Here is a 26366-nt window from a genome sequence, read left to right as displayed (position 1 = left end):
ATGTTGTTTTCTTTATAAAAACACATGGGCAAATGACATCATTTATATAGCCTTCCTTTAATAAATACTCACTAAGACGATTATACCACATTCGTCCTGATTGCTTTAGACCATACAACGATCTTTGCAATTTGATTGAAAACATTTCCCGGGACTTTGAATTATTTGCTTTAGGCATTTTGAATCCCTCGGGAATTTTCATGTATATCTCATTGTCAAGTGAGCCATAAAGGTAGGCGGTAACCACATCCATTAAATGCATGTCAAGCTTTTCATGGACAGCAAAACTAATGAGATAGCGGAAAGTTATAGCATCCATAACGGGTGAATATGTCTCTTCATAATCGACACTAGGCCTTTGTGAAAATCCTTGTGCAACAAGGCGTGCTTTATATCTTTGTACCTCATTTTTCTCATTTTTCTTGCGTACAAAAACCCATTTATAGCCAACAGGCTTAACACCATTAGATGTTTGGACTACAGGCCCAAAAACTTCACGTTTTGCAAGTGAATTCAACTCTGATTGGATTGCTTCTTGCCATTTTAACCAATCAAGTCTTTGTCGACATTCTCCAACAGATTGAGGTTCAAGATCCTCACTTTCTTGCATAATGCTAGATGCAACATTATATGCAAAGATATAATCCACCACTATATCCACTCGATTCAAATTTGTCTCAATATCAATTGGATTTATTGATAGTTCCTTATTTTCTTGAGCCTCGGGCTCAGTGGATTCCTCATGAATCTCAGAATTTATTAAATCGTGGATTTCTTCATGAGATTCTTTCGTAGTGTCATTTTGATCATTTGTTTTCCTTTTTCTAGGATTTCGATCCTTAGAACCTAATGGTCTACCACGTTTTAGGAGTGCTTTTGACTCATTAGCTATGACACTAGAAGATTGTCCAACAGGGACATCAATACGAATTAAAATATTCTCTGCAGGGATATGTGATTTTGTTATCCTTTTCAAATCCGTAAATGCGTCTAGCATTTGATTTGCTATTCTCTGCAAATGGATAATCTTTTGCACCTCTTTTTCACAAATAGAGGCACGTGGATCAAGATGAGATAATGATGAATTTTTTCACAAAATTTCTCGTTTGGTTTCATCAACTTCTCCCCCTAATTTTGGGAAAAGTGTATCATCGAATCAACAGTCTGCAAATCGTGCAGTAAACAAATCCCCTGTCAATGTTTCGAGGTAGCGAATAATGGAGGGCGATTCAAACCCAACATATATTCCTAACCTTCTTTGCAGGCCCATTTTGGTGAGATATGGTGGTGCTACAGGCACATATACTGCGCATCCAAAAATTCTTAAATGGAATATATTAGGTTCATGACCCAAAACTAATTGCAACGGGGAATATTTATGATAATTTGTCGGTTTGAGATGAACTAGCATTGTTGCATGCAAAATGGCGTGACCCCAAACAGAAATGGATAATCTCGTTTTCATGAGTAACGGTCTTACTATCAATTGCAGACGTTTAATTAACGACTCTACAAGGCCATTTTGAGTGTGAACATGAGCTACATGATGTTCCACTTTTATCCCAATTGATAAGCAATAATCGTTAAATGCTTGGGATGAAAACTCAGCAGCATTATCAAGTCTAATAGACTTAATTGGATTATCGGGAAATTGTGCCCGTAATCGAATTATTTGTACCATTAATTTTGCAAACGCGAAGTTGCGAGATGACAATAGGCACACATGAGACCATCTAGAAGATGTGTCTATTAAGACCATAAAATATCTAAACGACCCACTAGGTGAGTGAATAGGTCCACAAATGTCCCCTTATATACGTTCCAAAAACGCAGGGGACTCAATTCCAATTTGTTGGTGATGATCTAATAATTAACTTGCCTTGATAACAAGAAATGCAAGAAAATTCAATATTTAAAAGAATCTTTAAATTCTTTAATGAATGTCCATTTGAGTTTTCTATAATTCGTCTCATCATAATTGATCTAGGGTGTCCCAATCGATCATGCCAAAGTACAAAAGTATTGGAATCAGTAACCTTTTGGTTTACGGTAGAATGTGCCTCAATTGCACTAATTCTTGTCCAATACAGGCCACAAGATAAAGATTGGAACTTCTCAATAACCCTCTTTTCGCCAGAGACATTCTTGGTAATGATGAGATAATCAAGATTGTTCTCATCTATTGTCTCAATATGATATCCATTTCGACGGATATCTTTAAAACTCAACAAGTTCCCCTTGGACTTGGAGGAGAACATTGCATTCTCTATGATAAGTATTGTTCCTTTAGGCAGAGTTATAGTAGCTCTTCCAGAGCCTTCAATTAATTTACTACTACCAGAAATTGTAGGAACATCTGCCTTACACATATTTAAATGAGAGAAATATTTTTTCTCTTTGAATATTGTATGTGTCGTACATGAATCAATTAAACAAATATTTTTACAATTGAACTTTGATCCAAGTTTGCTTTGTGGAATAACGATATTTGCTTCCCATTGTTTGACATACAAAAGAAATGTGTGAATAAACATTAGTATTTTCACAGAAAAAGGGAAAAAAACAAAGTTAAATCAATGATAGAGATCCAACAAATATATCATTGAACGAGCATTGTTGTAGTCTTGCTTATTCCGTAATGATTGCATCTTTTGAAACCAATTCAATTTGGACTTTGTCCTACTAACGTGATAATGTTCTTATTCTTTTTTTATATATATAAAAGTAATAGTATTCATTATTCGATAAAGTAACATGATGAAAAATGAGGAGTTAACAGGATTTTGATATTACTGGACAAAATAATCAACTTTGCAAATTTTGACCGGTAGTATTCATAAAGAAGACAATACTCAATTCAGCGGAAACAGTAATATACTTTTTTTTTGAACCATATGCTGGAAATAATATTACCGTATTTAATTAAAACTAACTAACAATATTGCATAAAATAAATAGTACTTATTGGTACTAATGACTACTACTCATGCAAAAAACTATGATTACATGAAGTTTATTCATTAACTACTACGAACAGGCACAAATAAAAATTGAACTACTCAATCATCTTTAACCACGGATCCATCACCGATCAAGTGGTCTATTTTTCTATCAGGGCGCTCAAAGAAGTCTGCCACATCCAAGTGGGTGATATCAAAATTATTGTCAGAGACAAAATTGGCTTCAGGGCCTTTGTTTTTTAGAGATGCTTGATAAAGCTCAACCAAATGTCTTGGTACACGACAAATATTTGCCCAATGATGTTTTCCACCGCAACGATAACATTCAGTTTCTGAACCATTTGTCTTTGGCTTCTCATCTTTTCCTTTCCACTTTTGGTGATTATTTTTCTTTGGGGGGTGATTAACACCAGGAAAATTTCTTCCTTGTCTACGATCACGACCACGACCATGACCACGAATAGAGTCACGGCCTTTTCCACGCTTAGCATAATGAGAATACACCTCATCCACTTCAGGCAATGGTGTAGACCCAATGAGTCGATTTTCGTGATTTCTCATGAGCAAGTCGTTATTTCGCTCAGCCACAAGGAGAAGAGAAATCAACTCAGAGTACTTCTTGAAACTTTTCTCTCTGTATTGTTGTTGCAAGACCATATTGGAGGCATGAAAAGTTGTGAACGTTTTTTCAAGCATATCGTAATCAGTAATAGTATCTCCACAAAGTTTCAATTTAGAAGTAATTCTGAACATTGCAGAATTATATTCAGAAACAGACTTAAAGTCTTGGAGCCTCAGATGAGCCCAATCATATCGTGCTTGTGGAAGAGTCACCAACTTTAAGTTGTCATATCTTTCCTTTAAGTCATTCCACAAAACAAGTGGATCTTTGACTGTGAGATATTCTATTTTCAACCCTTCATCAAGGTGATGGCGCAAGAAAATCAAGGCCTTAGCACAGTCTTGGGTGATGCTTTAATTTTGTCTTTAATGGCGTCTCCAAGACCCATTGCATCTAAATGGATTTCAGCATCCAACACCAATGTCATATAGTTCTTGCCCGAAATTTCAAGGGCAACGAACTTTCTTTTCATAATGTCAGTCATAATTAAAAAGAGGAGAAAAGTTATACCTTAATCTTCTCAAAGAGCTTCTTGAGACGGTAGAGTCTCGTGCTGATAACGTGTTATAAAACAATAAAAGTAGAAGAACAATATTGCAGAGAAAGAGAGAAAGGAAATTCTTATTGAATTTTGGGATGATTTACAATGGGGTAAGACCCCTCTATTTATATGGGGAAAATGACTTAGCCACAAAGTAAAATTCTCTACAAGATAGACATTCACTCTAAATAGAATTCTATTCATAACACCCTTAGACTTTTCATAAGGAATTTTTACATTCCTATGTCATATAAGAAACTATATTACCCTCAATGTTTAAGGTTTGATATAATTACATTTAGTATACCTAATTACCAATTCTATACCATAAGGTGTTTTAACGGTACATTAATTGTACTGTATCTCACTCCTAAATTAATGGTATCGTATATTCCTCCAAATCACCCCCCCCCCCACACGTTTCTCTCTCCCAAACCCACACCATCACCCACGTATCACCCCACACCCACGTTTCAAACCATTATTCCCTCTGCTAAAACCAGAGAAACATATGTAATCTCCTACCATTAACGTCCAAAATCAAGTTTTTTCTTCTACAACCAGTCAAATTTGAAGTCAAATCTTCAAAGTTCATACACACATTTACTTTCAGCTTCAAAATTTCTCAATGAAGAAGAACAAACCTTCAAAGCACAACCCTAAAAAAGCTCTAGAAGCTGATATACCTTCTTTCGATTTGGGTGTATTATCACCACATTCACCCAAAAAGCAAGGAAAATCTGCACATCTAATTGTAGATATGAAGCATAGTCTTTCTCCGCGTCAAATCAGCGTTGAAGCTAGAACTAAACAAAAACATGATTTCGATGTTGGAGAATCTTCGAGGCCAATCAAACAAGTGGATAGGAAACGACAAAAGATAGTGTTCGATGATGATTTTTTAGAAGATGTGCCTATCAGTAAACCTGGAAAGAAAGCGAAGGCGGCTCCCAGTTCAAAAGCTCCCAAAAAGAAGAAAAATTCAAAAAAAGCCCCTAGTGTTAAATCTCCTAAAAATGTTCGAAAATAGTCATTGGTGAAGGTAAGAATTTAGTAATTTTTTCACTAGTTATTTCGCTTGTTTTAGTTGTTAAAAATCTACATAATTTGTGTTGTTTTTGCTTGTAGACTTTTTGTAGAAATATTGTATATAAATTGCAAATGTATCTATATTTTTTAAGCACTGAATTAATGTGAGATTATTTGTCTTAATTTTGGAGATTAATTGTAGATTTGTTGATCTGTTTAAAATTGTTGATATTTTGAAAAATTTTGAAGTTATTTTGAAGATAAAATGCAAATGTATCTATGTTTTTAAATCACTGTATTAATGTTAGATTATATTTTTTGAATTTTGCAGAATGGACATTTTTTTGCATCCCATAATATTGATTATGGAGTGCTTAGATTACAGACATTATGTGACACTAGCATTCCTAGCCAAATTAAAGCGCTTTTGTCTCCAAATGGCAGTCCAGTCCGACCAACAGTCCCAAGTTGCCAGTGGATTTACATCATTACTTCAGAATAGAAAAAAGGGAAAAAAAATCATTTTTTTTCTTTCCATTATTTTTTTCCCATTGATGGTAGAAAATTCTTATGTACAATTCTGTACAAGTCATTGATAGAACTATTTATTCAAAAGAATTTACAGGTGAAGTGGGGGTTAGGCCTACCCCCATCTCCCAGATAACTAGGAATAACATGTACATTATGTACAAAGGAAATAAGTTGATTAGAGATCAATAAGTCACCATGTCAGTCGCTGATGTCAAAATACTTGGGATCTCTTGGATAATGATGTTCCACATGCAACTGCAATTTTAAAAACATGGTTTGTAATTAGTGCCCATTGAACTAACACTGGTTTCTCTGATATTACAATTGAGGCAGGCAGCCCTCTACACTGCCAAACAATATGTAGTTCTGCATCCAAAGGACAATATACTCTTCCACAGAAGAATGAAGACAATAACCAAAGCGAGTTCCTTCTAAGTCAGACAACAAGCACAAAAACACAGTCAAGCATTTGTGAATATGCATGCATTTATGAATGATGAACGCGATTATTGAGTTATGGGGATCTCATACTATCATGTTCGAAGTCCAGCAAATGCTAAAAATTTCTAGTTCACATATTAATGACCAAAAGCATGCCACTCCACACAGGCATAAGATTAGCTTCATTTGGTTCCAATGGAAAAAACACAGTTCTCCATCTTGGGAGAAAGTAAGCAGAGGTTGGATGGTTGGCACTTGGCAGTAGGCCATTCTTGCTGTAGTTACAACAAATGGAGAAGATGGCAATCAAATGACAATGGCACTGTCATGATTCTTAGTCTGATTGTGAAATGTTGTTCTTTTCTTTCTCTGTAGAGACTCGAGTTTCCTTAATGTTCCAGATGACTGCCACTTTTTAATAGGATGACTAATCAGACTGTACAAGAGCTAATAAAATACAATATAGCTCATGGCTGACATGGACTGAACTAGAGCAAAGGAGAAATAAGTGAGTTGCTTCAGATACATAGAGAGAGCTGTGCCAGCAAAGAGATATGAAGCCAGATAATCATGGACATTACGATAAGATGTGGCATGTCAAACAGTAATACCGCCTCATGAACTGTTAGATGAAAGACACATTTATATAACTATTTTAGGTCTGCAACACACAAAATTTAATGCGACCACTTCTTTTTTCTTGGGCCAAGTACAAAAATACATATTATGCAAGGTGGTGGTAATTCTCGAACCAAAAACATCTATATGCTGACCCGCTGCGACACCAGGTTGAGTTTTGTGACCACCTCATCGAAAAACTAAAAAACTGTTTGAGAAAGAACAATCAGGGTCGGCAGACCCACATGGAGACAGGTGAGTGCTCGAACACCCATGTGAGACAAATTTCTTGTTATCACTGATCCTTTCTTTCTCTTTTTGCTTGTTCTTTACACCCCACCCTGACTTCCTCTCGCCCACGACAGAACTCGTGAAATCCGGTTGCGTAACTCCTTCTCTTTTCTTTCTTTTGCTCATTATCTACACCCACCCGATCTCCTCTCACCAAGGGACACAATCACTAAGTATGGTTCTTCTCCCTCTCATGGTGGAACACCAGCGACTGTAAAATCCCTGGGTCCCTTCTAGAGAACAAGGTTACTTATTAATTAGGTCTACAAAATGCAGCTTACAACCAAACACATGAAATATTTTTGTTAATGGATTGCAATGACACTAAAACCTAACAACTACGTCGACTAAATACCACGTTGAATTGTGTGAACCATCTAAGTTAAAGGTTAAAAGTCAAAGGTCCAAGCCTACAGCAACAACAACATACCCAGTGTATTCCCACATTGTGGGGACAGGAGAGGGTAAAATGTACGCAGATCTTACCCCCTACCTTGTGGAGTTAGAGAGGTTTCTGAAAAACTCTCGGCTCAAGAAAAACAATTCTCAGCAGCTTTGAACAAAGGTCCAAGTCTCATGCCACCAATTCACAAAGAATACTTTCACAGGATTCTAAGAAAGTTAATCACCTGCTTGTTAAGGAACGAGTTGCAGACATTTGCAAACACAAAATTAATTAAATAATCGTGTCTCCTCTCCAACTAAACTGAGGAATTATATCCACACGCCAACAAGTCTAAATTAGTAATCATAACATAGCTTTCTTCATATGAACCAATTTCAACCCAGCATAACATCCAGTCAACACACTGAGGCAACAGGGTAAACAGCGTGCACCTCAGAGGTCAATCTAGTCCAACATCACTGAATCTTTCTATGATATTTATAGATGCTTTAGCAGACAGTAGATAGATAATGCAGCGTAAACCATATACCATGTTAGACATACCTTGCCTTCATCAGCATCTGAATGTCGTTGAGGGAAAACTACTCTCATATCGTTGTACAAATAGAATCGTCTTCCCCCTTCAGTGTTCATAACATTTCTTGCTGTCGGAGAGGACTGATCATTTTTGCACTGAAGACCTGATTTTGAGCTCTTCTTGGGATAGGGACACAAGAACCAGAGATGTAGAGCATAACGAAGAACACTAGAATTAGCAGTACTATCATTCACCTTTGAAGTGTTATTAACAGGTTTGGTTCCAGGATGGCCTGCCTCGGCACTACCATGAGATTTGCTAGAATACAGAATTGAACTGTTATGCAGCATAGAATCCTCAACACTAGTAACTGAAGGTGGTCCACTATCCATCTTTCTATCTAAACTCTTGTTTCCAGCTTTATCCAGAGACAAATTAATCTTTTGACGTAAAAATGTCTGCAATCACATAACTAGAGTGAGATCACCATTGTCAGATGTGGACTCACATAAATGCTAGTATGACTTTAATCTAATGCTCCATGTATATCCCATCAAAACCGAAGTAATCACTAAAATATCATATACGAAATTGTGTTAGCTGGACACAACTGCACCTATCTTCCAGTTACACATTTACATGAAGAGATCATCCAATACCAGTACTAGGAAAACAAATATTCAATTACAGTGAACTGAAACCAGGATCGCTTGCAAAGATAGTTCAGCGGACCGAATCATTAAGACCAGTTAAGGAATCAACAGGCAACAATTGGGCTGCAGACAAACAGCTGCATTGGCTAGTGATCCCCTGTTTCACTAGTTTGGCTGAAGAACAATGGAGTTCAAATAGTGATGAAAAGAAAAAGTGTTCAAGGCTATGGAAACGGCATAATATTTGGAGAAACTATTTTGTTTCAACTTACTGTTTCACCAGACCCTCTATGCTGAATCGAAGCCCAAAGAAAGCAAAGAGATGGAAGCTTAATAGTTGAAGGATATGAAAAAACTCATAAATTTAGGATTTTCATACAACCACATGGCAAGAGGTTACTGAGAAGCTTGTCAAAGATTTTCGCCTTGTTGCAACTTCAGACTTCATGATGCAGAGGAAACTAATATTCTTTCCTACTCCTTCTTACTCAAAAATCATGGATCCAACCAATAAATTAGCTTCAAAATAACAACCATCGGCACACCAACAATCCCAAACTAGCAGTAGTTTGCTATATGAATCCTCTATATCCATCCTACTCTATTGGCTCCTTTCATTTCAATGCTCAATAATTTGTATTTTAACATAACTTAGAATACAACAATTAGAGATATTTTAAATCTCACGTTTATCCCTGCATTGACATAATCTACCATACTAAAGCTCATGTCAAACACCAAACCTAATGTGAAGGTGCCAATAACGCCAAAACCTTAATCCAAACTAGTTGATACAGTCCATATGGACTCATTACTTCCCTCATATTTATTCTCGCTAAGTTCGCATGAATTTTGAGGGATCATAAAATTTTGTAACAACTTTCCTCTTAGAATACTACAATTAGAGATATTTTAAATCTCACGCTTATCCCTGCATTGACATAATCTGCCATACTAAAGCTCATGTCAAACACCAAACCTAATGTAAAGGTGCCAATAACGCCAAAACCTTAATCAACTAGTTGATATAGTCCATATGGACTCATTACTTCCCTCATATTTATTCTCGCTAAGTTCGCGTGAATTTTGAGGGATCATCAAATTTTTGTAACAACTTTCCTCTTAGAATACTACAATTAGAGATATTTTACATCTCACACTTATCTCTGCATTGACATAATCTGACATACTAAAGCTCATGTCAAACACCAAACCTAATGTAAAGGTGCCAATAACGCCAAAACCTTAATCCAAACTAGTTGATATAGTCCATATGGACTCATTACTTCCCTCATATTTATTCTCGCTAAGTTCGCAGGAATTTTGAGGGATCATAAAATTTTTGTAACAACTTTCCTCTTAGAATACTACAATTAGAAATATTTTAAATCTCACGCTTATCCCTATATTGACATAATCGACCATATTAAAGCTCATGTCAAACACCAAACCTAATGTAAAGGTACCAATAAGGACAAAACCTTAATCCAAACTAGTTGATATAGTCCATATGGACTCATTACTTCCCTCATATTTATTCTCGCTAAGTTCGCATGGATTTTGAGGGATCATAAAACTTTTGTAACAACTTCCCTCCATGTGCTTTTAGGTCTACCGAGTCTGCTTTAATACTGTCAACCATCGTAGTGGCGCACTTATAGACTGGTGCATTTGGAGGTTTATGTCAGATATGGCCAAACTATCTAATCTCTCCTTTTACCCTCTATGTTACTATTTGCACCCGTTAATGTGATCAATCGTAAAAACTAGTATGACAACGCATTCAACCTTAACATTTGCATTTCTATATGTTTGGCTTTTAAGGCTTAGCTTTCATTGCGGCATAACATTAGTTCTGCTCTCAATATAAAGCTCGTGAATAGATTACTTATCTAGCACATCTAGATGCTTCATGGATTTACTGCCTCTTAAGCCATTTTCCAATCGCAAAATTGAACAAATAAACTGATGAGCATGCTAGATATTTTCCAATAAGGAGATTAAATACGGCTCATACGCAATGTTGGTTGCAGGTCAGCCAAAGCATGATATCAACCGAAACCCCCTCCAAAATTAAAAGATTTATGCAGAGTTATTATTCAATAACGTGTCACTAATAAATTTGACCAAGCAAAACCTAAGTGATGTCAAAATAAGGTAGCAATAATTAGCTTGAGCTCGGAGAAGTTGAACTTTGCCGCACATTTAAAATTTTTTGTAATTTGTATGGTGTCTAGTTTGATATAATCAACAAGACATTAAAAGCTTCAAAGTGCTTTAGTTAATAAAGAAATAAGCAGCTCCCCTCCATTCCATTTATATGACACTCTTTTCATTTTTGAACATTTCAAAATGTTTAATGCAATTTCACTAATAATATTATTCTATATAAATTTTACAACTTTCAAGCATTAATATTCACTTAACCATTCAACTTATCAACTTGATGTGATGTTTTCTCCATTAAATAAACTATTCAACCACTACTTCAATAATTCCTTTATTACCACTAATATAATGAATAAGTCAAATTCACATTTTAAACTATCCAATCAAACACCATCATAAAAAAGGAATAGAGAGAGTGTTAGAAAGAAACTGCATGCTGAGCAGATAGAGAATATTTCAAGTAAATAGATGAGGAAATGCAGCTTGTTGCATCACTATGATAAACAACAAAAGCTCTCTAAATTATATCAAAGTTACATGCCTTTCTCCACCTCAAGTTCACCTTAAAACAAATAAAAAATCCCACCTCAAAGTGGTAATACAGCTTGAACCTACCTTAGTACCAGCTGGCATGTCACTCAAATCATAGCTACAAAAGAATGTATGGATAGGTGTCCTCTCTGGATTGCTGAGAACCTGGCAATAGCAATCAAAAGTTTTTACTATACATAATGAATTCAGGAAAGATAAAGAACATTTATGTTCAAACCAGAAGCAAAAATTACCAAAAACTGTATATCTCCTATAACTAGATGTCACAAAAGAGCTGTAGCACTCATAAAGAAGGAAAATTTCTACTTTGTTCTTGGTGTTTGGACCAACTTGTGCACAGAAGAAGGAACACTAAATTCTTCAATATCAAACAATTTTTTCTTCAACATCAAATTAGCAAATGCAACTGATAGGGTGCTTACAATTACAAGGATGGGTTCCTTTTTCCACAGAGCAGAGATATGTTTCAGGGCTATCTCTTTTACACGGAAATTACACTCATTAAAATAAGGCAATTCCACATGCACACGCAAGATGAGAGGATAGGAGCAGAATACCAGCTGTATGCGCCCTTTCATCGGTATACGTATGCGGCCCTTGTTTGTTTGTGAACCATTAGTGCTAGAGTTCCTGATTCGTGAGCCTTTACCCTCACTACCTGGTTTTCCAAGATCTATTGATGAGTAGTACAGCAAGAAGTTATCGCCATCTACAATAGTTACTGCAAATGGAAGCTTCTGGGGATGTGGTGAGAAATTTCCTCCAGTGATACTAAGGACAGCAAGAAAACCATCAATTCTCTGCATAAGTATATTACAACTTGTCAACAAAAGCAATTCGGCGAACCATTTAAAAGATCATGGCATGAATGCTTAAACAAAGAGATCAAGGAAGACTAATGCACTAAAGGAAGACCAAGGATAAAATGGATGACATCTGAAAGAATACTAATAGCATCACTCTAGATGATTGAGGCAGTAAGATCCACCTGGCTCACTACGCTGGATGCCAAACGACCAGATAAGAGTGACTCCTCAAATGAACCAACTAAGGACCTTTTTACAGACATTCCACTAAGACTTCTACCAAATCTTGCACATTGATTTGTCGGAGCTGAGTTTTGTGACTTGGACCGCCTCATGGCACTTATACTTTCAGGCGTGAGACGTTCAAAGTTCATCTCAAAAACTTCAACATCTCGGAAAAAATCACTTCCCGTTCTGCAATCCTCTTCTTTCCGGGGAGATAGAATATCTGAAAGACTTCGATCAAGTGAATGTTCCACATCCTTCAAAGTTAGGCAGTTATCGTCATGATCCTCCCAATAATTCCTTAACCATTCAGAACGTCTCACCCTCATATGAGATTTTGGTCCAAGAGGAGAAAGAGACAGTGGTGACGAGAATGTATTTTCTCCGGGTATGTGCATTGCCCCATCTTTCAACTGTGTTTTTATCATATCTGCACAAAAATCTAACCCAGGGGATGGAGGAGTAAACGGAATCTCAGATTCAGGCCCCTCGTCATTGAACAAAGGGCCATCTGTGACAAAAGGGGAGACTCCTCCATAGGTCTCATTTGGTGAACAATTCCCCCTAGGTAAAGATGGCATGAACCAATTTTTATTACAAAAGTTGTTTGTGTTGCCTATATGAGCCTTCTTATGTTCTTGTGAGGGAGCACCATAACTATCAAGTGTGAAGTTGGAATTACTCCTAAAAACAGTACTACCACCAATATCCAGAGATTCACCTGCAAATTTATCTGGAAGAACCATGCCATTCAAAGGTGACAATAAGCGTTTCCTAACTAATGAACTTGTAGTCTCGTTCATTTTGTCAATGTCCCGAACCACAGTAGATGAGTGAACATCACCAGATGGATTTGCTTCGAATAAATTAGCAGCGGTTTTCATCGCAATTTTTGATTCAAACCCGACAATCCTTGACGCAGGACTCTGGGTAGTAGTCCTTGCACCATTATGGGTTAAGAAGCCATGCTTTTCTGCAGAGTCAATCCTCAATTTATGCATGTTTGTCAAACCATCTTTATGAATACTAAGAACATCAGCATCCCTCGAAACATCCCTAGACGAGGCGAATGCAAAATCCGCTGCTGATGTGCCATTGCTAAGGCAACTTATGTGCATTCCACTCATATCACAGCTGCTCATATTGCCAGCAAATCTAGCAGGAGTTTGAACAAATGTGCTCAATGATGTGGCCACTTCCTCAGCAACACTGCTGGAGGGCACTTGAGGCAACCCCATCTCTAACTTAAAATTTGTTACTTCCCACAAACTTCTTGTCGAAATCTCAAATATCTAATCTACTACACTACCTAAATTCTATCTCCTGTCTTACAGCAATTCAATATCTAATAATCGCAGCCCCATGAAATTGCCAGCAGTTCAATCTCCTACCAATGGAACAAACCTAAATGCAGCACAACTAGATAAAAGCTACAACATTATCTATCATCACACACTCGATAACGACTACCTATCTATCAACGGAATTCCAAGAAATGTTTCATCGAACAATCCAGCATCTACATTCGACCTGAATAGGAAGTAAGAACAATAAGCACAGGCTTCAAACCACTGTAATACACTAGACTTGCAACCCATGATTCGTTCCACAAGATCAAACCAAATCCTGAAAAAGGAAATGCAGAAACATTAGTCCTATCTCCTAGTCAAACTAATCATCTGCATAAAGAAAATGCTGAAAACTTATTTGCCATTTAACATACATTGCTATGATCACCTAAAAACTCCGTAGGATTTATCTGACGAAAGTTTCAATTAATCCGATCTAAAGTGATACTGATCGTAGAGACAGATAGCTAGGGGCAGTTTTCAGCAGAAACAATAATTTATATATGAACTCTACAGATTATATGAGCTAAAAAAGTAGCGATCAATTGCAATTTTCTCCTTTATTTCCTCTAAAATCCTAGGGGAAAAAAAACTCGAAAAGTATCTTCAACATTCAAGTTCTCAGTTAACAAACACGATCATCTTCAGTTATCAAGTCCTCCATCAATCATCATCATCAAACAAATTAACAATTTTAAGTGATTAATTACAAATAAGGAAAGGGGGAAAAAATGAGAAAATTATTTTCAGAAAATACCCATTAAAACAAAAGGGAGGCAACAGAAATCATCTCTATGAAAACCAGAAGAAAAAGGAGAGGTTCTATATGTAGTATCGAAAGTTATATATATATTATCAGGAAAAAATTTGTAGAGGCGAATAGATAAGAGAAATGAAATTTCCCTTATTTATTTTTTTTCCTGTGGTTATTGCCTTTTGTATTTGTTGTTATTGTTATACTCTCTCCTTCTTCTTTACCTTTTAACTGCGCCTCCTTCTCCCTTTCTCTCCTTTCTAAGCGTCCCCTTAACCATTTAATTTTATTTCTGTTTCTGCGGGGAAAAAAAAAGATGGTGCCGGTGCAATGCACCTAACTCTCGGTACTCTATGCAGCATTTGGTGTACCTTGTTTGGTCAAATTGAGTAACGCTTACTTATTAATAATGGTAGTCGTCAAAGTTGAAAATTTTTGTAAGTTATATACCTTTGATCTCTTTTATTTACACTTTTGATGATAAATGAAATTTAAGATATTATTTTGATTTTTAGACCATTTAGTAATGATTGTATAAATGTTAAAGTAGTTATGACTAAAAGTTTATATGCTAGAGAAATGTTAGTGTACTACTTTCATTTTTGGCTTATCATATTATTGCTACCAGAGGAAAAGAGGCAGAGATAAAAGCAGCAAGTTAGGTACTCCTATAAGGCAACTTCAGGGGAAAAAAATACTTTTAACATTTAACTCCATTGTTTTTTAAAATTTCTACTGAAATTTTTTATTCCCTGATTATTACTATTTGATGCTATTTTTTTTTTTCCTTTTACTAGAAATTGTTGCTCCCAAATTTGCTATTTAATGCTACTTCTTCTCCCCTTTTTCCTTATCCTCTTTTGTCTTCCTCTTCTTTCTTTCTTCTTCTTCTTCCCTTTCTTTCTTCCCATCTTGAGCCGAGGGTTTATCGGAAACAGCCTCTCTATCTCTCCAGATAGGGGTAAGGTCTGCGTACACACTATCCTTCTTATACTCCACCAGTGAGATATACTGAGTACGTTGTTATTGTAGTATTAAACACAATTGTTAGGAAAGAATAATGACTTTTGAACTTGCCATTTTAATTATATTTATAATATTTGTATGTCTATAAAATCTTATCATTGAAAGTAAAATATAAAAGCTAAATTTTCAAACACTTTCACTTGATATTAACACATGTTACTCAGAACTTTAGGGAGGTGATACAAATAGATTAGGGTGGGTCTGATATGAAATAGCACAAGAATATAATGGGGCTGCCATTGAAATTAGTACAATAAAGTATGATGGTAACTCTGGGGTAAGAAAATGAGAGTTGAATTTAATTTGACGGGCTGTTGTATAGAGCAAAGTTAGGCCAAAATTGAATTATATTTCTTGTTTTAGTCGATGGCCGTTAAAGATAAAGAGGGGCCAAGTATGCAATACGTGTTTTGTATAGAGACTCCAAGTTGCGAGTTGTCTCTAATTCGTCGGCATTTGTGGCAGTGGACTCTACCTTTTGATGTTGATATTGCTCTTATCCTTGCACTTTCTTTTTCAATATACCGTGGTTATCGTAACACTATTTATCCACTCAATGGATTGAATTGAACCACTCAAAATTTTGAGAATTCCATTGTCTCAATTTAAGTATTTTAATTGATTTGGCACGGGTATTAAAGTGAAAATTAAAACTTATTGAGTTAAAATGGCATGTGTTCATAAGTAAAGAGAAAGTCAACAAAATTTTAGAACTTTCTTTGAACAGAAAACATGCTCAGCACAATGATACATTTTTATTATTAATTAAAAGGTGAGTCGAGAAATACATTTTTAAATGAGAAAATGAGGAAAATTTTGCTTTCTGAAGAAAAAATAAAAATTTGGTACAACATATGATAAAAAGAAAAACTAAAGATTATTAAATAGGGACAGCGAGTTCTTCAAAAAGTGCCAACTGACTCCTCACATTTACTTCAAGGGTGCCGTATTTTTAAGTATTACATGACGCAGTTCATTAAATGACGGAATCTACCATAAACCTTTCTGTAACAGCATTTTTAAATGAAAAAAAATTATTCACATCGAATGTTTACTCCCAATATAATTAAGCTAATCATAAAAGACAACTCACATCTAAGGGCTTTATTTTAAATAAATAAATAAAAATAAAAGAAAGAAATAACAACGTAAAAGGAGTAAGATCTAATAGTCCTTCTTTCTTCATTCTTTGAGTATTCCGAAACAATAGCCTACTAATTCAGATTAAGAGCAATAACTTACAAAAAATTTATTTAAGCTTTTATTTTTTTTACTTTTAAATGGCAAGAATCTTTCATAAAGCATGATGGTGTTTTGCTCGAGTTAAATTGAATTTACCTTTACAACAATGATAGTTACTAGAAATAATGCAAAATATTTTGCCAAACACTCTACCATAAGTTTATATATAGGAGACAAATTTTTCAGGTAAGCATATATTATTAGTTGTAACTATGTGGTAGTATAAAATTACAAATATAGTTACGACATTAAAACAGAAGTAAGAAATTGTTTTCCGGATAAAAGCTGAAATATGTTTGTATAACTACTTATACATACAGCAAGTATGTTTACCTCGAAAATACAAGTAACAATTAAATTTGATTTATGATTTTAAAGATACGTGATTTAGTTCAATACTAATTAATAACCAAGAAATTTGATGTATAAATAAAAGGAAAAAGTAAAACCAAACCAGAATGTAGACCAATTTCGAGCTCGAGCGAAAGTGACCTCGACATGGATCAAGAACAATAAAGCAAGAATAATAAAGCTAAAGGACAATTCTGATGAACAATAAGCAAAAAGTAAGAGAGTATATTCTTTGTCAATGATTGATGATCTTTACAAATGATTGGGGTCCTCTTTATATAATAGGGGAACTCTAAATAAGGTACATTTCTATTTACAGTAAAGAATCTTATTGGAACAGTTGTTTAACTGCCTAGTACGGATTAGTACTAATTCATGCAAATCTATCCCGGGATTTATGCCATGATTTTGGAGACGTGGCAGGAATTTTGATCATTCTGTTACAAACCCATAAAGGCACCATCTCGGGATTGGATATACTCGGCTTCGATACTCATCGCGTACTTCGATCTCGGTCCTTGTACTCTGTCATCGGGCTCGAGCTCGGTCCATCGAGCTCTAACTCGACTCATCCTGAACGCGGGCTTAAGGCGACACCTCGAGCCCGTGAAATCGGGCATACCTGATTTCGACCGTATACAAATAGTCCACATATTTCTTAGAGTATAACGACAAGAAACGAATTGAGTCCTTGATCTTTACCTCGATTTGCCACGACATCATCATCGTGATGTAAGCGACTGAGAAAACGAAAGCTTGGAAGCTGGACTTTCCCGAGGAAAACTTCGAGAACTTTTAGCGAGTCCGGCAGCGGAGAAGACTCTAAGGGTGAAGACATTTCTGCCGATAAGGACCGTGCTGCTTAGGTTTCGTTCTCTTAGTAATTTTTTGCTTTTGAGGTTGATTGGGCTTTGCGAGGAACTCTTGATCGTGACTTATAGCTCTTGTAAAAAGGTTTATACAAAGCCTTTTTCCTTCCATGGCTTCTGAATCTGTTACCCTTTTGTGCGGGTCAAAGCGCCTTAGCATAAAATTCCTTTTGAATGTCCAAAGTTTGAGATGGTAATGACCGACAATAAGTTCTGCCCTCGAACATTTCTGATTAATGGACCCCGAATGACCATTCGAACTTGAGTTTGAGTAGCTCTAAGGCCCAACAGTCGATGAGGTAAGGTAGCCCTTGGGCTTGATAGTTGAGTAAGTGCACGCTCGAACTTGAAATGAAAATAGCCCTTAGGCCTTATGTCCAAGTGAGAACATGCTCGAACTTGAGATGAGGTGGACCTTGGGCTCGAAAGATTGTCCCCGAGTGAGAATTTTCTCGAACTCAGAGTAAATTTAGCCCTTAGGCTTTATGGATAGTCACCAAGTGAGGGTTTGCTCGAACCCGGGTTAAGATAACCCTTGGGCTTTTATGATCGAATGAGGACTTGCTCGAACTTGAAGTAGAGTTAGCCCTTATGCTTCATAGATAGTCCCCGAGTGAGAATTTTCTCGAACTCGGGTAGCCCTTGGGCTTAGTAGTCGAGTGAGTACTTGCTCGAACTCAAAATGAAAATAGCTCTTAGGCTTTATAGTCGAGTGAGGATTTGCTCAAACTCGAAGTAAAATTAGCCCTTAGGCTTTTTTATATTGGCCCTTAGGCTCTTTAAGTTGGGCCGATTCGGCCTCTAAGACGGCTATAGTTTTTCCCTCTTTTCGGCTAAAAGATTTAGTGAAAATTTCTTTATGCCTTAGCATGTATTTTTTGTACTCGTAGGGTTTTTTGAGGGTTCAATCGATCAGGACTCGTTCATGTTAATACCTCTTGAGGCTTTTTTGAAGGCTGATGTTATCAAAGCTTTTAATTTATTCGAAGGCTGATTTTATCGATGCCCTTCTTTATTTACTTTTGCCGATGGTAGCCTTATTTAACCGGTTTTTCAAAGTATTTGAAGGCTTTTAACTTATGGCGGAAGTCGGACATCTCCGAGCCGCAAGATTTCGGCTGTAGCCTTTTTTATATGATCATAGTCTTTAATATGGCCATAGCCTTCGGATGTGTCTTTTGGACTTGTTTCCCGATAATCTTTCGAACTTGTCCAAAAGTTTAGTCCCCGAGTATGATAGCCTTGGCCTTTGCATCGAGGGATGCCTCTTTGAGGTCTTATAAATTTGAGTTTAGATACTTGAATGTGTTGACTGTCCATGACAGTCCACGAGTATTCGAGGTGTATTTGCATTTTGGCCCTTGAGCCGTTTCTCGTGGAATCACAAGTATGATGTTCGTATAGTAGCAAGTTTCTTTGAGACACAAAGTGTTTTGATAAAGAAATAATGCTTCTTTGAATAATTGACACATGCATACATGTTTTACCATCGAGGCTCGATTATTCTATACGGACACGATTCATCTTAATGTTTGGCCCATTACAAAGTTTTCCTATCGAGACCCGATGTCTCGAAGTGATTTCTTTACAACAGAATAGACATTCAAGGGCAATGCCCTCTAGTACTCGAGGCTTATTGTGGGGAACCTCGGATACTTTGAATTGCTCTAAGTTAACACGATAATGGTTGCCTCATTAAAAACCTCGCCGGAAAAACCTATTTGGGACAAAAAATGGTCTAAGGGAAAAAGAGTACAATGCGTGCTTTAAGGTTCAAAGCTCCGTGCCGATCTTTGTCGAAAACCTGTAAGTGTTTGTCAAAAAATAGAAAGGATTGGACTGGGATCGTACCTTTATTCAGATGTTGGATATTTAACGTGATCTTCCTTGGCATCAAGCCCCCGTGAATTTTGACCTCGATCATTTCTCCTCTCATTTCGTGCAAAGCTTTGCCCAGACCTACTGCCTCTGCGGTCTGCCTTATACGATTGATATCGATCTTTTTTCGACATCGTCTCTCGATCGATGTCCCATTTGATCCTACCCATAGGCCTGCTAGGACAAACGGACCCCGAAGTAGATTATCCCCGACTCTAATCTTTGATTGGTACCGATTATGTACGTCGGCCCACGTGACAGTCGTGTATTCTAGTAAACTTTGCTTCAATTGATGTGAAGCTATGGAACTCCGAGTATTGAGACCTTAAGTGAAAACTTGAATAGCCCAGTCATCAGTGACCGGGGGCAAATCCATTCTCTCCGCTTAGAACCAAGATACGAACTCCCTAAGCTTCTCGTTATCTTTCTGCCTTACCTTGAAAAAGACCGACTTTCTTGTTGATTTTAATGGCTTCGGCGTGTGCTTTTACAAAAGAATCTGCAAGCATAGCAAACGAATCAATAGAATTAGGGGGTAAGTTATGATACCATATCAAGGCACCATTGGACAGAGTCTCCCCAAACTTCTTCAGCAGCACGGTTTCAATTTTGTCATCTTCCAAGTCATTTCCTTTGATGGCGCACGTGTAGGAGGTGACGTGTTCATTCGGATCGGTCGTCCCGTTATACTTGAGAATCTCGGGCATGCGGAACTTCTTGGGGATTGGCTTCGGAGCCGCACTAGGGGGAAGGATCTTTGCACGAACTTTTTAGAATCTAGTCCTTCCAAGATCGGGGGTGCCCCTGGTATTTGATCAACACGGAAGTTATAAGTCTTCATGTTTTTGTCATTATCCTCAATATTCTTCTCCCCGGACTCGATTCTCTTGGTGAGTTCCTCGAACATCCTCATAATTTTGGGATCAGTCCCAAGCCATTACCGTTTGATCTTTCCGGTATCGGCTCAGTAAGTCAAGTGTTTTCTTGTTCGACTATACTTGGAATTTTATTCTGACTTTGAAGTTAAGCGATGGCAATCTGCTGAGCTTGTAGCATCTCGAATATTACTTAGAGGCTAACTCCCCCATCTCCTATACCCTATGTTCTTTGGCACCCAGATCGGGCTTCCCTGCGTACGTTTCCTCCGGGGTCTGCGCCTAGATCCGCATTCAAAGCAATGTGTGAACTAACATCAACTGGTTCCACATTTGGCACTTCCGCAGAGTTTATCGGTGATACACTGACCCCTACATTGTTATTTTGCCCGTGAAATCCAAGACCATCGTTGTCGTGTACAGGTACGTTTTGCGAGTTTGACATGTTTTAACCTAAGAACAAAAATTCTTGACAAGAACAAGTGTGAAAATAATGTGTGTTATCAGAATCAATACTGAAATAATCACTATTATCTTTAGTCTCACGCTGGACGCCAAACTGTTTACCTCGAAAATATGAGTAATAATTAAATTTGATTTATGATTTTAAATATACGTGATTTAGTTCAATACTAATTAATAACCAAGAAATTTGATGTATAAATGAAAGGAATAAGTAAAACCAAACCAGAATGTAGACCATTTTCGACCACGAGCCAAAGTGACCTCGAGATGGATCAAAAACAGTAAAGCAAGAATAATAAAGCTAAAGGACAATTCTGATGAACAATGAGCGAAAAAGAAAGAGTATATTCGTTGCCAATGATTGATGATCTTTACAAATGATTGTGGTCCCCTTTATATAATAGGAAAACCCTAAATAAGGTACATTTCTATTTACAGTAAAGAATCTTTTTGGGGAAGTGACAGGAATCTTGCTCATTCTGTTACAAACTCATAATGACACCATCTCGGGGTTGGATATACTCGGCTCCGATACTTATCGTGTACTTCGATCCTCGGGCCTTGTACTCTGTCATCGGGCTCGAGCTCGGTCCATCGAGCTCGAACTCGACTCATCATGAACTCGGTTGTGGAAATATTAAGTATTTTAGTAGAATATTATTATATTTAATATATCTCAAAATTAGTTAACTATAGTTAAATACTAATAATTCCAGTCAAACAAAGCGACATATGTTGATTGTTTATTGGTCGGGTATATACACCTGGTGCGAGTCAGTTTTTTCCTCCCTATACAACAATCATTCACTATAAAAGCCTAGTTTTTCTCATAACCGTTTTTTCATGCTATAATTTACCTCTCTATAACAGCAACAACCATCTTTATGACTATACGCTCTTTGTAAAATTACCCCTCTATAACAGCCATGCAGATTTTCTAAGATTATTACTAATAATAATTCTAAATATTTAAGCAAATATTTTATAACTTTAATGTACAACTTATAATAGCTATATATATTATCTTTAAGGATAACAATATGTCCATTAATCTATATATATATATCTTAAGGATAGTAGTTCCATGAACATATGCACATCAAATATTTTTATAACTAAAGATCTACAAATGATATATCTTACGTTAGAAAAATGTCATACTTAAAGATCTATTTATACTTTTTGAAGATATGCATATCATTCTTTTTTATTTGAAGATGTAAACATGATATATCTTATATTGGACAATTACTAATAATATGTAAACAAAATCTATTCGTATTTTTTAATTGTGTGCGTTAGAGTTTAAATATTTGTGCGTTTAGTTAAGAATTTTTTTAATAATGTATTAGATTTATTTAGCATTTAATTCGTGAAATATTTATATCTTTTGAGATTTTGAATTTAAATATTTTATTAATCTTTTATATATAATGTTATAAAAGAAAAATAATTAGTTTTTGGATAATTTTTGTCTATAACAGCCAAAATATATTTAAATGCCAAATGATGTTACAGGTGTATAACAATCATTCAATATAAAAGTCGAAAAATTTCGGAACAAATGATGCTGTTATAGAAAGGTTTGATTGTAAATTATTTCATATCTACTATATTAATGTGAAAAAATTGAAAATGTCCAGAAAAATGAATTTACCACTTTGTTATTTTAATTTGTTAAATTTTACCATTAGTACTCTACAAGGAAATGTAACAGATCCTTCCTTCTTTTGGATTTTCTCTTGAATCATTAGGTAGTGATAACTTAGTAAATTAAACATCATTTCTTTTCTTTTTTTCTTCTTCTTCTTCTTCCCTAACTCGTTTGATTAGTCCCCTTACCGAATTTCACCCCCAAAAAGATATTCTTCTTCTATTCCAACTAGCAAATCGTACATGCATGAGCATGACACTTACATGCCTGAATTTGTTCTATTACATTGAAGTTTTAGAACAACAAAATGCAATTATTAATTTTTTTCTTCTTCAAATTTACTCTTATTGAAGTCAATTAAGTGAGATTTAAAGAGAGATAAATGATATATAACTTATACATATACTCTTACTGATTAGGGTTATTAAATATTTTTCTTAAAATATAAGGAACCCTTAGAAGATTATATATTATGAATCACAGGTAGTAGTAATTTAGAAATATACTCTGATCTAGTTTGCCCTAATTCATAGCATGTGATAAGCATCAAGCGCTCCAAAGCACTTTTTTTTTGTGTTGAAGCTGATATTTAAAATAAAACGGTATGTGTTGAGATAGAAATATTAAAAGTGATAGTAAACAATTAATGTGCTTGGTATAAATGTATTGATGTATGCCTGCGTTTTGTTAAAATGCTCTTAAATAGTAAGTAAATTCAAAGAATCCTTAAAAGGAGAGGGAGGGGGAGGGGTTGAATTGAATAAGAAAGGGCTAGAGAAGAAGCACAAAACCATATTAGGGATAAAATAAAATAAAAAAATCATCAAACCAAAACAGCTTTTAGGTTAAAAAATCACAAGTAAAATATAAACAACTTATGTTTTTTTAATTTCTTTTAAGTTATTAGAACTTGACTTATAAATACATATCACCAATTTCGTAAATAACACCAAAAGTAATTAGTTTGACTAGTTTATAAGTATAATAATACTCCCGCACCCTTTTATGTTAATTTTTGACCATTTTGGCGTTAAATTATACGGTAATACGTGGCAAGTTGCATTAAGTGACAGTTTTGGGACCGGCAAAATAATTTTCGGGCAATGTGGGCGGATTGACATATGCAGCAACTAAGGACCATAAATTTTATCAAAATAAATTTAGATTTTATTTGGCAAATTTATATTTGATCATATTTTTTGCTTATATTTTGGCAAAATTTTAATTCCAAATCCCAAAACTAGCAGTTTTAGGCAAAAATATCACTGTTACATTTTTTAAAAATAGCCCCAAACTTTTATATTTTATAAAAGAGCCCACCATTTATTATTTTGTAACAATGTTGATTCGTCTTCTCGGCCATCTGATATTGTATCATGTAGTTCATTATAAAAATAATAATTTTGTATCAAATTTATTTATGTTCAGGATTATGATTTGCGACAATACAATGAACGTTATTGATAATGATATTGTTGGGCATTTGTAATAGTTATTAAAACTTATGGGTACAAGTCATATTTCATAAATTTAAGAAATATGTGTTAGAAAATTAATGTCCAAACACATTTTCATAAATTTTTCAACCAAATGCCAGCTAAAACTTTATATCTAGATACTATCATCACGGTCGGTCAAAAAAAGAGAACTACTCAAATATTGTAAATAAAGTGGTACTACCGAATTTGAAACTACTGTCCTCCATCTCAAGTTTGCCCTTACCGAAATAATGACCTTATTTGGATAGTATTATACTTGCTAACGTGTAATTCTGTTAATGAATAGAGATGATAGAAGCGTAGGCATGAGGTGACGCGTGCCCCTCAAGTCACACACCTTTACTTGTTCCAACCGACACATATGAATCAAAGTAAAATTGGCATAACGCACTTGTCCATTTTGGCATTCTCAATCAAGGAATTTTTCTAGGTTTGCCGTGTTTCATTTCTTATCTTTCTCATTCTGCCATATTTTCTTCCCAGTATTTATTTAACATGTTAAAAAGTAATGCATTTTTTTTCAAAGACTATTTTATTTTAAAATTCGAACCTAAAACTTCGATTGAAGATGAAAAATTATTTATCGCCCACCGTAATTTTTTTTGGTTATTGCCATATCAATTTCAATTCGCCACTTCAGGCTCTACTGCTTTCTTTTTTGCCATTTTCTTCTTAAAGCTGATTTCTTTCAACACCACAAATATACTAATACCTTCGTTGCATCTTTTCTTGAAAGTTGGAAAAGGATAAGGTATCCCTTAGCTTCATCTAACTAAGAGCAGGACGAACGTTTCCTTGTCCCCTCCACCCTTTGGGACATTCTTTATTAAATTATAAGGTTATTGAAATTTCGTATTATGATATTAAAATTGATGATTTTAATTAAGAGAAATGGGGTACTGCAGAAAATTGATTAAAAGGAAAAGATAATGCTTTGAAATGAGATATAGAATCTTTCCTTGCGGCCGATAACGCTCTTATCATTAATTTAATTGGCGTGCAAGTTTATAATTAGAAGACCAAAGAACTGATCAATTTATTATGTGCAACCAGCATCAGACTTTTTATTGAGGAGGAAATGACATTAAAAATTAAAGAGGGATATGTTTTAGTTGCATCAGATTCATTTCGAGCCTTTTATAAGAACAAACATGTTTATACGTCTTTAATTTTTAAAGCCACTATCTTCTAGATGAATCCGTCTTCTTTCAGACTTTGCAAATTATATGTATTTATTAAGTAATACCAATCCACCTTTATTAAATGCCATAAAAGAGTTTCTCTAACGGACAAAGATATTTTTTTCTCTCCAAATTTTCACTATCACCTTCGAGAATCTCCAAAAGATTCATTGGCAAATCCACTATACCCCGTATTCCAATGTTTAGGGACATGTACTTTGATTTTAGTATTTATATTTAAGCTCAACGAATTATATGCAAATCCACTATACCCCGTATCAAAATGTTTAGGGACATGGGTATTGGTCAAAATCTGATCGATGTGGTCGACGTAATTGGAATCACGTCCAAGCAATGGGATAAAGAAAGACGACACTATTTTCGTCAAACTACGTATTCACCGGACGACGAAAGCGGGCGCGAAGTAAGGGGGTTATGGCCCAAATACATGTCAATGACTCCATGACTATATATAAGAATGAGACCTTCCTAGAAAAGGGTTTTTTTTTCTCTCCTTCTCCTCTGTAATTTCTTTAAGAACAAAAGAAGGAAAACAATCCTCCAATAGATTTTTTACAACAGTCATCTTCACCGATTGGTGAGAGAAGAAATGAAAGGCTTCGATAATTTACTGCTTCTACTTCATTTTATGTATCATCCTCTGGTTTGTTTATAGATATGAAATTTACTATGTTTGACTAAGATTTACCTCTTTATCTTCTTTAATTGATTTAACCGAAAAGGATTCAATATATTTTGGGTCAAACAATTTGACGCCGTCTGTGGGGATTTCTTAGTGAAAACTTCCTAATCTTCTCCAGATCAGAAACCGGAAACATGGCCGCCCACCGAAGAGAAAGGA

General features: G+C 35.6%; 2 protein-coding genes across 4 annotated transcripts; both read right to left on the bottom strand.

Moving 5' to 3' along the window:
* Positions 1–3059: 3059 nt before the first annotated feature.
* On the bottom strand, positions 3060–4651 carry LOC138888250 (uncharacterized). The gene is made up of 2 exons (XM_070170078.1): positions 4590–4651; positions 3060–3705 (listed from the first exon to the last, which is right to left on the bottom strand). The coding sequence occupies exons 1-2, from the start codon at positions 4649–4651 to the stop codon at positions 3060–3062; spliced, it is 708 nt and encodes a 235-aa protein (XP_070026179.1).
* A 1011-nt stretch (positions 4652–5662) lies between these two features.
* On the bottom strand, positions 5663–14825 carry LOC104218024 (uncharacterized). 3 transcript variants are annotated; one of them, XM_009768418.2, is made up of 6 exons: positions 14689–14825; positions 12319–13987; positions 11888–12130; positions 11394–11474; positions 7983–8414; positions 5663–5938 (listed from the first exon to the last, which is right to left on the bottom strand). In XM_009768418.2, the coding sequence occupies exons 2-6, from the start codon at positions 13597–13599 to the stop codon at positions 5882–5884; spliced, it is 2094 nt and encodes a 697-aa protein (XP_009766720.1). In that variant the 5' UTR covers positions 13600–13987; positions 14689–14825; the 3' UTR covers positions 5663–5881. The 3 variants fall into 3 exon arrangements, with proteins under 3 accessions (XP_009766720.1, XP_009766719.1, XP_009766721.1); XM_009768417.2 differs by lacking the exon at positions 14689–14825 and adding an exon at positions 14468–14660; XM_009768419.2 differs by lacking the exon at positions 14689–14825 and adding an exon at positions 14085–14449.
* Between the last annotated feature and the right edge of the window lie 11541 nt (positions 14826–26366).

The sequence above is a fragment of the Nicotiana sylvestris genome, chromosome 3 (assembly GCF_000393655.2).
Source record: "Nicotiana sylvestris chromosome 3, ASM39365v2, whole genome shotgun sequence".
Lineage (NCBI taxonomy): Eukaryota > Viridiplantae > Streptophyta > Magnoliopsida > Solanales > Solanaceae > Nicotiana > Nicotiana sylvestris.
Note: the sequence above shows the minus strand (reverse complement) of the source record. Positions and strands in the feature narration are given on the sequence as shown.